The sequence below is a fragment of the Sphaeramia orbicularis genome, chromosome 12, assembly GCF_902148855.1.
Source record: "Sphaeramia orbicularis chromosome 12, fSphaOr1.1, whole genome shotgun sequence".
Classification (NCBI taxonomy): domain Eukaryota; kingdom Metazoa; phylum Chordata; class Actinopteri; order Kurtiformes; family Apogonidae; genus Sphaeramia; species Sphaeramia orbicularis.
The window spans coordinates 42,113,057-42,127,610 of NC_043968.1; the positions used below are offsets into that span (position 1 = coordinate 42,113,057).

The window sequence follows — 14,554 nt, forward strand, 5'->3', positions numbered from 1 at the left end:
TGCGTGTCAGCTTCCAACATGTGGTAAAGCCCTGTGTGTGTGGTTTGGAGTGTCTGGGGGCAGTAAAGTGTAGGTGATGCCTGTGTCCCCTGGGCTGGACCAACAGATGGGCCACTTCATCCTTCAGGAGACACTGACTCATGAGACAGGTGACAGCAGCAGCATGCAGGCCCTACCAGCTCACACACATGGATACGTCTTCAAACACAACCTCACATCTACACATGCACGCATACACACATCTTTTACTGAGCCAGTGAACTGAGAGAAGCTTTGATATTCATCCAATGAGAGGCCAGTCAGTCCAATTTATGTTGGAAAAATAACAAATTATTCGGTATTAATGTTAAAAAAAAAAAATAAATCAAAGGATATGTCACAACAAAATGTAATGAGATTAATGTCCTGTGTTTTATTGAACACTAACCCATCCACACTTCCTTTAATGCACATCAACAGGAAGTACGGGCACTGCAAATTGTAGATATGTCCTTGTCCTTCAATGTCAATAAAGAAAAGTGGATTCAATTAGGGATACATGGACTGTGGAACTCCTGCACTGTTTCTTTTTTGATTTCTTATTTCTTTATTTTGTTTTTTTATCGTTATTTACTGTCCATTGTTTTGTCAGAGAAACAAATCATTATATATAAATAACTGAACTCTTATGAGGTCTTTTGGCCTCTTGTGAGAACAGTTTCAGTCAAACAAATGCATGAAACAACCACAAAACAATACAAAAGATAAATGAAATATTATTTTAATCTAGACAGTTGAAGTCTTAAGTTTAATTGTTTTATTAATTAGTAGTTAATGTTTTAAGACAGGATTCCTTTGTTTCACTTTCACAGTTTTTAGGATATTGTGGGTTGGCTTACTCGGTGTAACATCTTGGTCAGCATACCAAGCTGACAGATTTATAAATACAGGACTTAGGTTTTCCCTTAGACGCACTTTTAAATACACATTCCCACATAGGACTGTCAATCACAGGAGACAAGAGGTAAACACACTGTCAAGCATAGGGTTTATATAGAGTTATCACAACTGCTCCATTTAGAGTTAGATAACTAGGGATATACCGATATTGGTCCGATACTGAGTGTGTGTATAATATTCGTACTCGTAAAAGTGCTCCCATACAAACACACCGATACCACTTATGGCAGCGTGATGTTCACCTCACAGTGCAGCAGGTACATGGTGGAGGAGTAATGTCAGCAGTGTAGAGATTTTTTTAAATAAATGACGGTGACAAAAGTAACACTGACTGCAATTTGCATTAAAGACAGACGAATACAGATGGAGCGTATTTTCTCTCCTCCACACGTAATTCTGTCCATTTTCCGGGAGCTAGCGGATGCGTACCCAGCCCCATATAAAGATCATCATATTATCTTATATATAAGACTCTGTACGTACACAGATGGAGAAGCAGTACCACCGGGAACAATGGAGGTAGTGGATATTTTCAAAGGGCGACTGTGTGAGTTGGAGAAAAACTACTGACATATTTATGACAACTACCCTCATCAATATCAATATTAGTAGCCACATTAGTATTACCTCCTGTCGTCTCCATGTTTGTTATTATTTACTTTCTTCTTCTTCTCAGAAAACTTTACTTTTCTTCATGGTATTTTAGCAAGTATGGTTAACACTTTCAGTGCCATGGGCCGATTGAATCGGCTTTACGAAAACAACCTGTAAAGTGCCACGGGCCGATCAGATCGGCTTTGGAGAACATGCCATATTTGTGTACAAACAAACCATCCACCCCCATTTCTTTCTCACATTTCGATGACGTTCTTTCTTATGTGTGTGTGTGTGCGGGTGAGTGGGTGGGTGTGGGTGGGGGGCGGTAATGATTTTTAAACTGATATGTAAAGCACTTTGTGCTACAGTTTTTAATGTATGAAAAGTGCTATATAAATAAAGATGATTATTATTATTATTATTATTATTATTATTATAATAAATTATGCAAATTACGATCAATAATGAATCGGCTGCGTCCGGTGCGTTTTGGATCTAATCAGCAATCGGTCGGATGTTACCGAGCGGTTTCCTGCAGGATTCTTCAAATATTATAAAAACGACGCGAAATACTGAAAAACGGCCAAATTCTGTGGCACTTTTAAGGCTTATTATCCCCTTAACTGTCTGGCACTTAAAGAGTTAATTAAGAGTGCCCCCCGTGGATTGATTGAGAAATGCTCATTCCAACGCATTAAATGTCAGTAGCAGCACTTTGTTCCAGTCAGACTAATGACAACGACAATAAAGCACATTTTCAAAAGTAACTAAGAACTGTAATGGTATCATTAAGTACGCATATCGGTACTCGGTATGGGCAAGTTATCAAATGTAAGTACTTGTACTTGGTCTGGAAAAAAGTGGTATCGGTGCATCCCTACAGATAACTCTAGCCCATTTTTCAGTGACCCAACCCACCGAGCCCACAGGATCAGCCCATAGTTTGGGGATCAGCTTACAAGGACAATAAAACTGATGCACGTTGGAATGTCTTTACCCATTTCCTTCCTGGTGTGGGTCCTCAATACTAAGTAATGCTTTATTTGTGGTCAGATCAAATTAAATTTATAAAAATGAGACCAAGATGAATCCTGACTCATCCCGGGAGCTTCCAACAGATGAACACACTAACATAAACATTGGTTGCTACTATCAGCGAATGGCATGTTTGCCGATTTTCCAGTATCAGCAACAAAGCTGTTATTGATCTGTCCTAATATAGAAGTCTATTCCTAGTTTAAATTAAGATTTTTTTTTACATTATAAAAGACCTTTTAATGAACATTCAGCACCAAACTACAGGTCCCAAAGTGACCATTAAGGCAAATTAACATCTCTCTAAAACACTTATATGGCAGGGAGGATTTATTGCAGGGTTGTTGAATTAGACTGCTTTCGTGCTACTGTGGAGTAAAACCCCTCCAACCTAGATAAACAAATTAAAATAACAGTAAGCGTAGAAAAAAGGAACCGTAATCTATAATTAATTTGGAACATATGACATTATGAAAACATGCAGAGTATGTCTACCTAGGCTAAGTGGAACAAATACCCTTTAACAATCTCAGATGCATGCACACAGATGCAATTACAGATGGGGTTAATACTGCGCTGGTCTGCAGTTACCCAAAGAAAACATGTTTCTATCTGCACAAGCCATTTTAGATGCAGCGGGCTTAGGATGTTACCAATGAGTTGACCCCCTGACACACAAAAAAACACAGCCACTCACAAATGCAAAGATAAGCACGTACACAAGTGGTCACCAGGGGTTAAGTAAACACACTCGATGTAAACAAGAAGATTAGTGCAGCAGGAAAAACAGTAACTGCTGCTAGGCAATCCGATGGACATTTAAATGCACAAACGCATATTCAGTACCTGGATTTTTTCATAAAGGAAGTGCATATGTCAAGGTTAGACATGCAATTTTAATGTCAGAGTGTCTCAGTGTCTGTTAATTATCTTCCAATTTTTGTAGTAGAGTAAACCAGTGGCTTACTGTTTGTCATTGCGGTCTTCTTTGTGCGACATGCATTATGTATGAGCATCATTTTACACCAACACTAGCTTGAAATGAAAACTCAACCCCGTCTGTCAGTTACAAGCCCCTTATACACAGCACTTCTGTTCCGGGAATATTTCACCTTTATTCCAGAATGACGTCTGTGAAAACGGAATGGTGGGATCATTTGGTCCCACCTCAGTCACGGCTCTGTAACACCTCTGGAGGTAGTAACAGAGCCGTGATAAAGGTGGAATCATGATTGCAGAACACTATGTAAAAGGAACACCTCTCGTTCCGCAACCAAGGTGTGACGTTTGGATGACATATTGCGTGTGCGACCCTTGTGCTGGGGGGATTTAAAAATGAGTGCCAACACGATGCTCGCCTGTGTCCCTCACTGCAAACACCATCATGTTGTAAACGCTCAGAAGCTGGGTTTGAGTTTGAATTAAAATTTAAAATCTGCACTGCTAAAATAAACATCCACTGTTGTTTTGAGAGCCAACACTGCTATGCTCGGGGTATTTCTGACGCGCAAGTAAGGCTGGGCGATAAAACGCTAATGATATATATCGCAGTATAACTTTTTCTCGATAGAAATACGAGACATGCTCGATACAATTTCGACAGAATTCATTCGTCCATGTTTTGACAGACATAAGAACAGCCAATCATAATTAAGTGGCACCACACTGAATAAATTATGCTAGAGCCATGTCAAGTTAGGTTGATGCACACAGCGCAGGCATAAGAGCAGCCGCAGCACACACGCTAATGTTTGGGCTGCAGTGGGAGGTAATGAGTGTTCCCTCGGGAGAAAATTTGATCAAGAACTCGGGCGACCAGGTTACTGAAAAGCCGGGAGTTGGACGGTCAAAGCATGTTCATTTTTATTTTCGGTTTTACACCAGTTACAGCAGTTAAGGAACTCACCCACACGTATATAACTCCGGTATTGTTTGGTAAAGATGATCTGTTATGTTTGTGTTCTCTTTTAAAACTTGAAAGCTTTTGCCTGCTGGTCAGACTTTTAGTTTAGTTTTAAATATATGTATCTGTTTTATTTATCTGAAACAGTTGTATAATGTTCTTCAGCACATCTGTCATGTTCAAATTCCAACAGAAAATTAATCATATTTAAATAAAAAATAACCTTCTAATGTCTTCACAAGTAACTTATGAGTAACGGAAAATTTAACCTTGACAAAAATAGTGATTTGATTATATATCATGATATATGTCATTATCGTTTGACATGAAAAAAATTATCGTGATATCATTTTTTTCCCCATATTGCCCAGCCCTACATGCACGTTATACGTCACACTAAATGCTGCATCACCACCCCTTTGATTCCAGAATGCAGGTCCACTGTGTAAAAGTCCAGCCTGTCTCACCTCTGTTACTCCTTTGAGTTGGCCGTGGAAATCAGTCAATGGTGGAAAAAAGGTGGGATCACCATCTCACCTTTTTTCTGGATTCTCTGTGTAAAAGTGGCTACAGTCTTATAACCTTACGTGATGAGTGAAACAGTTTTTATGTGTTGCCAGAGAAAGCCAACTTTCTAAAGCTGGCACTGACTGAAGAAGTTTATATCAGAGTTCATTTTTGAGCTTTCAGCTGCGACATATCTGCTCTGTGTGTGTGTTGGTCCGTGCACTTACATCCTGTGGGACCTGGATGAAGGCGAAGGCATACTCGGTGGCCTGTGCTGGCAGAGTCCTGGTGCTGAAGGCAGGGGGTATGGCAGCCAGACGGGTGGAAGACACAACTTCTCTCTGAGGGAGGGACAAGGGAAGGACAGAAATCAGTGCCAAGATAGCACATTTTTCAAGACGTGATGTCAAACTATGCAAAAATCTTTAAATATCTGCTATGCTGCTAAAGAGAGTTGCACCAGTTATGACAGAACACCAAGCTAAGGTGAACTAGAGTTACTTACATAAAGTTGAAAATTGTTGACAGCAAGTTTACTTCTTTAGAATAATATTAAATGTATTTACAAGGGAATTGCATGATAATGGTGTAATTGTAATTCTAACAAAGCAAATCACATACCAAGGAGAAAGTCAAATTACTATCTGATTTGTATTTATTTCATGTTTTTTCAATTTCAAATCAGTATTGATGTGCTTATGTCACTTTAACGATGATAGTTTACAACTGTGAAAGGACAGATGCCATTTTGTAGCTTAAAGGCTGCATGCTTGTATATGTCACCTTACAATCATTTCACAGCTGTTTGTACAGCAGTAGTGAGGCCGCTTTCAGTGGGCTCCATCTGCTCTCTGGCTCAGCTAAAAGCTAAGAGTAAAGACGACAATAGACATCAAGTTGATGTCAGATTAGAAAACACAGCAAGATGACTAAAATGACAAAAGCGATGCCGTGCAGCGATGTCACCAGTGTGCATCTGAATATGATGATTAAGGGTTTCTGACGCAACATGTTCAAGTAAAATTTAGAAGTATGAATTTAATCAAACACAGCTGGTGGTGCATTTATTTTATGTACAGTTAGATAGTACAGTTACAATAGGATATCCTATGACTGATGGTGCTTAAGGGCCCACAGGAGAGTTAAACTTAATAGCTCAGAAGATCTTGCTCTCAATTTTTATGTCAAAACCGTTTGCAAACAGGACTGCGCATTAAATTTGCATTTGATTAAGTGAAATATAATGTAATATATATTGAAACGTAGAGGCTGACATACGCAATGACCACTGATCACTAGGCTAATCAAGGGAGAACACACTGGTGGAAAGTCAGACAAATATGCCATTAGAAGTGGGAAGTTAATTTAATGACCCCATATCTTGGGTTAATGTGTTCATTGGACTGTACAGTCTAGACAGAGAATACCTAGAACATTTATTAGGCATTAGAACATTAAGATTTATTGATGCCATATTAGATTTGGACAGCACTGTAAATGTGGCCTTTAAAAATGAAGGACAAGTGTTCTGCTCTGTGTTTGCTAATGATCACATATGTGCTGACCAGTCAATCACGTCAGAGACAGTATCACAAACTAATAACAGCAGCATTAACTAAGGGCAAAATGACTCAACCTGAAATGACACAAACTATCACTATATGGGTTGAGGTGGATATCAGCTCCATTTTTTTGTGTGCCAGGTCGGCCTTGGAGAATCACACTTTCAGCAACATGCCAGAACGCATCGTGTCTGCCAGCAAAAACCTGAGCCGTCCCCACTTTAAGGTCAGTCACACACAGTGCCGCTCCACTGCATCATGGGAAATCTCCCGCAGGCTGGGGGTTGGCTGCATGAGCCATTTCGTGATGCAAGAATGTGTACGCACGTGGTAGAAACCACACAATGATGCACTCAAGGATGTAGTGCCTTCGTCATCAGAGAATAAAAAAAAGAGACTCACAAAGAAGGGGAGTTCTGCTTTTATCATTGCTATGAAAAGGGATAAAATGATACACAGTTGCACTCTTAGCTTCAGTCATAAACAATAAAGGGAAAACAAACAAGCCGACATCATATTTGTCCCAAAAACTCCAGTTGAAGGACATAAAGACAGTTGGGCTGCTTTGAACAAGAAAATAAGCAAACGCTGTAGATGCAAAAAATCTACAAAAACAACCCTCTTCAGATACTGGATTCCCCGTGGCTGGGAGTTAGACTTCACTAATATTTGAGTGTTTTGAGATCCAAACATAACACTATTTTCCAGTGACAGCAATGCAAACTCACTGTACTGTACAGGCACACACAGTCAAAATGTATGGTCAGAAGTCAACTCACATTGCCATAGTCGATGTAGAAGACATGAACCTTTGCCGGTGACTCAACTTTCTCCACTCTGGCTCTGTACCTGCAGCAAGCAAAGAATAATTGAGAGAGGGAGAGGGGAAAAGAGAGACAATAGAGCAGTGGGAAACAGAGATGAAGGAAAGGACACAAGAGGAAAAGGAGATGAGTAAATGATTCCATGCTTATTTCCCTGGGGAGAAGGTGTTGGAGGAACTGTCTGTTGTGATCGGGGGAAGAGCAGCATGAGAGGATGAGCAGGCCGGGGGAGTAAGTGGGGACACAGAATCTATCAGGACATACTGTAGGCAGGGATGTGGAAATTGCAGAGAGGCCTCCTTGCAATAAAGGACAGAAATTTAAACCAATTTTCCCCTACAGCAAATAACTTTAGTGCATTAGTACTAATGACAAAAAGCAGTAGTTTTACTACGTGTATGGGAACCATTTCGTTGCACATTTATCAAGGCTGATTTACGTGAAGAAACACACATTACAAGACATATAAATGGATGACAAAAAAAAACAAAAAAACAAAAAAAACAAAAGGCCACAGGCTGCAAATAACTACAGGTCGACCAATATGGGTTTTTCTAAGGCCGATGCTGATTTTTAAAAATTTTGTCACCCCATGGCCGATTTTTGAGGCAGATATTTAAGGCCGATTTTTTTTTTTTCAAGCCCATTGATCATAAAATACAATTGAAACAGTCAGATAATTAAGATTCTTATGCAGTACAATAAATGAAATTATTAATATATGTACACATTGTACTCTTTTAACATTTATTGAACTTCAAGTGCTGCCCACACAGGTGCCTGATCAAATATCTTATAACATTTTTACTACTGATCAAACATCGGCTTTCCAAAAAAAAAAAAAAAAAAAAAAAAAAAAAAAAGGCCGATGGCCGATATTGAAAAAAAATCGATATATCGGTCCACCTCTATAAATAACCACTTCAACATGTCTTCTTAGGGTAATGACTGGTTTGACTGACTGACAGAAAAATAATTGCAACTGTTCTGAAAAGTAAAATAAATTTATCCATTCAACAAACTCATTAAATCTGGTGTCGAGACCGACATGTTGTGGAAAACAGTTTAAAATCCCCAAAATTCTATTAAAATTGTCACTAAAAATGGATTCTTTTTCAAGCAGAAGATGTAGAGGAGCATTTTTTTTCCAGCTGAACTCAGAAAGCACCTCTTCATCTGACCATCACTTGTCTAACTCTGACAAACAAATGAGAGTGGGGAAGACAAATTGGCTGAGAACCAAGGACAGCAGGAGAAAAGCCAAATAATTAGGTCCACATGGGCAAAGACAGAGACAAGAGAACAAAGTTAAAACCGAATACGTGATTAACAGGAAGACATAAAGCACAGCAATGAGAAGAGAGAGAAAGAGTGAGAGACAAAGTGCGGGTGACTGATGAACAAAGCTTTTTCTATCCTATTCACTTTGACTCTGTGTTCTAACAGGCCTTGAAAGGCGACGAATTTCTAATTAGCCCCCTAATGAAACAAGCCGACATTTCCACATGCATCATAGAAAAGAATACAAAGATATGGATGCAGAACAATGTGAACATGAACATAATTAGCTTGCTGAATAAAATAAGGCTGTAAAAAAATAAAAAAAGACTCTTACAAGAAATCTCACGCACTTGCCACCTGCAAGAGGACTATTATGTTGTTGAAAGCAACAAGAAGATACGAACAATGAGAAACCTGAATGTTTAGAGACAGATTGTACTTTTAAAATGCACTTTGACTTGTACTGGTGGTAGGCTACAACAGTGACTCATCTTTTGCCCCGGGGGAAAAGAAGGAATGAGGCTGAATTGAGGAAAGAGAACAGATCACTTGTGTCAGGGCAACATTTGTTTTGTTTTATCAGTTTCACATTCCTTCTATGATAAGTTCATGACATAGTGCAAGTGCCAGTGTGCAAACATTTTCCTCCCTTGATCACAGTGACTTCTATCTGTCCCCATGACCATCTGTAAAGTTCTAACATCCAGTACAGAGACTATATAACAAGGACTGTATGCGTTACTGTCAAGATACTGCTGATTTTAAAGGGCCAAAGCAGTGGCAGTAAGCTAATTATACCCTGTGGGTGTCTGCAGTTAACGCATCACAGGCTTAAATAGAGATGAAGTAAAAATGTAATACTTAAGAGAAGGGCAATATTCTTGAAGGAAAAACAAATCAACCAAATAAATAAATCAACAAAATATGTAGACAGACATATACACACACACACATAATATACCTGATGGAAAAGGGTGTAAAAAAAAAAAAAAAAGTCTTGCATTGTTATAACAGAGGCTATTTTTTATGACGCTGCAGTTGGGTTTAGGATTCAGAATAAAGATCATTTACTCAACCATTAACAGCATTTGTAAGCCCATTCAAAATCGATCTAGTTATCAAAATGTACAGTATACTTACCATTCACCATCAGCAAACTTGGCTATGCAGTTGTCCCCTCGACGTGCAGAATAGGATCCTTCGACAGGTGGCTGGGCTGCGATCTCTGCTCTCATGGTCTCCATCAGACTCTCCAGCTGGCCTCCTGACAGAGTAACAGGCATGGATTTGAAGTGATGGAGAGAAACTTTCTGCATTAAATTCAAGTGTGGTCAGAGCTTCTTTGATGTAACTATCCAAATATTTCATAGGGTTACGACTCATTCTTTTCTTTTGAACACAGAATTGGTTAAGAGAAAAAGGACAACTGATCTTATCTATAGACTTATTGTCATGAAGGTCCAAGGGCATGAGTAGAAAATCAAAGTACGTCTCAGCCTCAGCCATACAGACCATAATAATAGATGACAGCAACAAATGTTAACAGTTTGACCCATGCAATTACATAAAACAGAATCATATGCCTCTTAAATGTCAACAATAATAAACTGAATGCTTCTAACGCCTTTGAAAGGAGCAGCAGTAGTAGTAGTAAATTACATGTTAAACAGAATATGGTGCACACTTTTGATACCAACTGGCCAAATATAGTGTCAGATTCTGTTGAAAGTTATTGCCCTATAATTTAGATTAGATTGTCTTTGTGTAAAACTTATTACATACATATTTATATTTGAAAATACTCAGATATTAGAACTGCACAAGGCCATTTGACCTTGAAGAAGTAGGTTAAGGTGACCCATTTTCAATAGGCTTCTGCTCCATATTCAGATGCATCCACAGTATAAATTCGGTGCAGATATTGTAGTACCGTCATTTGGACGATTGGTCAAGTATTTGATTCTTATAGAACTACTTGTGTGACATTTCCATATTTGGGGCTTTATTCACCTCTAAGATCCATATCTGGTTTCACACATGCACCCAGACTATGTTCCCAGTGATGTATCCACACAGCTATACAAAAAGCTGTGCCTTTCTTGCTCGTGCTTGCTTTTTCCTGGATCTTCCTTCCTTGACTCACTGTCTCCGCTATATTCCTCTGTGGTCATGACCTCTTGTTAAATCGACGTATCGTTCAATTCAAGTATGTCTTGTATTTTAAGTGAATACATACCTATATTAATATAATCTATTTGTCTCTAAAGGATCCTCTCTCCACCACAATATGCATTAATGCATTCTTCAGATAATGTGATTATGTCGTTGAAAAGACAGACGGATGGACAGATGACAAAATGATTACAATACCCCTCAACCGATGGGTAAAAAAACAAAACAAAGTAACAACAATAGGAATCTAGCACTTACAGTAAACCTAAAACAACATTTAGCAAATATGAACTGACTAAAATTTCCATGTTAGAACAAACTGAAAACTGCACCAATCCAAAAATAATTTACTGAACAACTACCAATACTGATGTAAATGTAAAAAGCCTTTTTGTAGGCACAGGAATATGAAGTGCAGCATAATTAGATTGTTTCATATGGTGTTGGTTCGCATTCATTTTGTATATTTTTTACTGAAAAATAAAGGTACTTTCATATTTTTCCATAAATGGTTAAGTGCTCAAATTCTCAATATTAACTCCAAATGCCCTGTAGAGACTTAGACCACAAGACCTCAAAGAAAAGAACACTTTTTGGTTTTGTAGCCGTTAGCGCATTAGCACTACACAGCAAATGCTGGTTTGACCCTGAGATACAGCCTCATATAAAACAAGCCAGTTTTTCAAATGGATATATAAAGTCATTATATCATTCACACCAGACCAATTATGGCAGATTCATGGCACAAATGGCTGTCGATATGATAGGAGACACCAGGTAGTGAGGCAGCGCTCTGTGGAGGGGTCCAATGACTGCAGTTAAGTGTCAGCCTGATTTGCACCCATTAGTAGCAAGTGTCAACTAAATACTGTAGGAGTGCCACTTCCTGTCATTCCAAACGTATGGTAGATTCATTTCTGTGATGTGCTGTTTATTCCTTTTCAGCGGTGAATGTTTGGTTTGTTTGACTTATGTCAAAGTAATTACAGCAGTCAATTTTGCAATGTTCTGTTAAATTTTTAAATTCTATGTCCTCTAAAGTGCTACTACAGGTAGTTGTTTATGCACAGTATAACCAGGGTGATGGAAAATGGACATTTGCAGTTATACATATTTGCAGTTGACTGTTGTTTGTTTTCATATCCAACTAATTCTGTAAAGCCCTGTGAAGCAACCTTGTAATATAGGGCTCTACAAATAAAACTGAACTGAATTGAATACATAGGCTATTCATTAAACTAACAGAACATGAGGGGTCAAAAATAAAATCAAACACAGTCCGCCTTCAATTGAAACCAAGTCAACAAACTTAATGCATTTACTGTTTATGTAAATCTAAAATAAACAAGAATTCTGAATTTCTGAACAGGAAACTGAAATGAACCCACTTAACAAAAAGACCTTTAGTATTAACGGTGTGCCCTTCTGCTGTAGATGGTGCAGCATCTTTATCACTATTTCAAACAACGGAAAAATAAATTGACATGGTGTGATTACTGAAAGTTATTTCAGTGCGGGTAAACACATTCTCAGCCTAGCCTCTCCTTATAATCTGGTTCTTTGTGTGGATGCAAATGTAGTGTGTTAAATGTCTAAGTTCTGCTTGCTTTGCATGTTACTATCAAACAGCTTAGAGGCAGTCATTGCACCAGAACAGCCTCACCTCTACATACACATATACATTTTACTTACATTTCTATAGTGCTGATATGAACTGTTATTAACATTAAATATTTGTGTTTAGGAGAACAGGAGAAGGTAAATAATTGTGTTGCTTTTCCAAGGTTATCTGTACTGAGACAGCCAAGCAGCTGCCAACTAACAGCAGACAGGAAGCCTTCATTAACATTATGTCAAACTTGGGGAAAAACATCAACAAAGGGGTACAAGGGGATTTAGAGTGTGAAGGAAAAGCTGGAAGCTCAGTTTGATTGCGAAGGGGGTCAGAATACGGGGGTGGGGGTGGGGCTGTCCAAACACCTCATTGGCCACCCACTGCTCCACCAACTGCTGATGAATGCAGCGAAGGGAATAGGAGTATAAATACACGCACAGAAACACAGACACACACCGAACAGACGAATCCTCAGCATTTTGTAGAGGAAGCAGTTTTTGGAAAATATCAGATAAATTTGTTCCCCTCACCTCATATACAGAAAGATACACACGTATATAAACACACTCACTCACACACACACCCACACAAGTGGTGTGGTTGCATCGTTATGCTCCAACCTTGCCACAGTGTTTTGGTGCAGACTTAGTGGAATGTCACTGTGCTACAGCCGTCACAGTCAGCGAACTCTGTGATTTATTAATCTAATTAAAAAAGTTAGTGTGTGCCTTCCTTCGTTCCGAGTGTGTTAAAGTGTGCATTTATGTGTGTGTTTTATGCACTTGTACATGTGCTCTGACTTACATATTTATGTGTACTCCTGGGCCATGTTCCACTTTGGCATCACAGAGAACCAAATAAATGACACATGAGCTGTTAGGAGGTTTCTTCCCGGTGTATAAGCTCATGGCTGATGCATTAATGGATGGAGCCTTTAAGTCCAACCTATTTAAAATGCTTCACTCATGGAAAAAGGCCACAAATTGCACTTTTTACAAGAGGAGCAGATAAAATGGAAATCTGTCAGCTGATGAGATCACAAAATGGTTTTTTTTGTTTGTTTTTGCCAGTTTTGTTTTGCCAAAATTCTGATAGCCAATCCGCTGCTGTCACATCAAATGGTCTTAGATATTCATCACTCCTGCAATGTTGCAAAATGGTGTTACTGCTTGTGCTTTTTCCTTTTACTTAAACTCTAGGCTTTAGCATGTTTTAAGCATTCATGCCTACATCTAATTGAAAAACTAAACAGACACTAAAAAACACTATTTGTTTTCTGTGTAGGTTGTAAAATTAATCCCCAGGAGCCACAAAACAGCCTTTTGTTAAATTCAGAAGAGAATGCTTTACTGCAGTTAACAGAGCCTCAGTTTTAAGAAGTTAAGCCTTTACAATGTATGTCAGAGATTTTCTTCCATCTATCCCAAGGGGGGTTAAAATGAATTTGGAATGCCTCAAATTGGACTGTATGTTCTGATAAATCTACCCTATAGGTCTACTTTGTGTTCTGGACATGTGCACTACACTTTATGTAGGGTCTTGTTGGCCCAGTGCAGTCAAAGGGCAGCAATGGTAGAGCATAAAGGATCACTGATTTTAACAAGCTGATCTGTGATCTGCTGTGACCCATAGACTCACTCCAATTACTTCCATGTCAAGTCCAGTCACACTGCAACTGTAAATCCATGTCTGTCCACAGACTGACATGAAGTCTCACTTGTAAATTGTTTCTATTATAAATACAAAATAACTGTTGATGTTTTCAGTAATTGTGTTTTTTAGTAATAGTACATAATCACCCCAAAACTGGTTTACTCTAAATTCAAATTTATGTTGATAAACTCATCAAGAATCATCACGATACCATGTTGATATAATTTAAAATAGGTGTTATTCTCATGCAAAAATAGTGTATTATCTACTTGTCTGCACACATGCTTTCACACCGACACCAGATCCCACTCTGCACACATTAGCACCTCTCACTCATTATCTTTATAGAGAAGTAAACTGACAAATTTTAATTCACAGAATTCCCTTTCCATATCTGTTTCTGAGCTATTTGTGATGTACACAGCTACAAACTGCAATGTGGGTTTCATTGAGTATGCAAAGCACG

General features: G+C 38.6%; 1 protein-coding gene across 1 annotated transcript in view; it reads right to left on the bottom strand.

Annotated features, from left to right (window-relative positions):
• Positions 1-14,554, bottom strand: part of snd1 (staphylococcal nuclease and tudor domain containing 1) — a 180,898-nt gene that overhangs the window by 18,853 nt on the left and 147,491 nt on the right. Inside the window, exons 19-21 of the mRNA XM_030150986.1 lie at positions 9,789-9,912; positions 7,323-7,392; positions 5,209-5,322 (exon numbers count right to left, since the gene is read on the bottom strand). Of these exons, the coding sequence (XP_030006846.1) occupies positions 5,209-5,322; positions 7,323-7,392; positions 9,789-9,912 (308 nt within the window). The remainder of the gene's footprint in view (positions 1-5,208; positions 5,323-7,322; positions 7,393-9,788; positions 9,913-14,554) is intronic.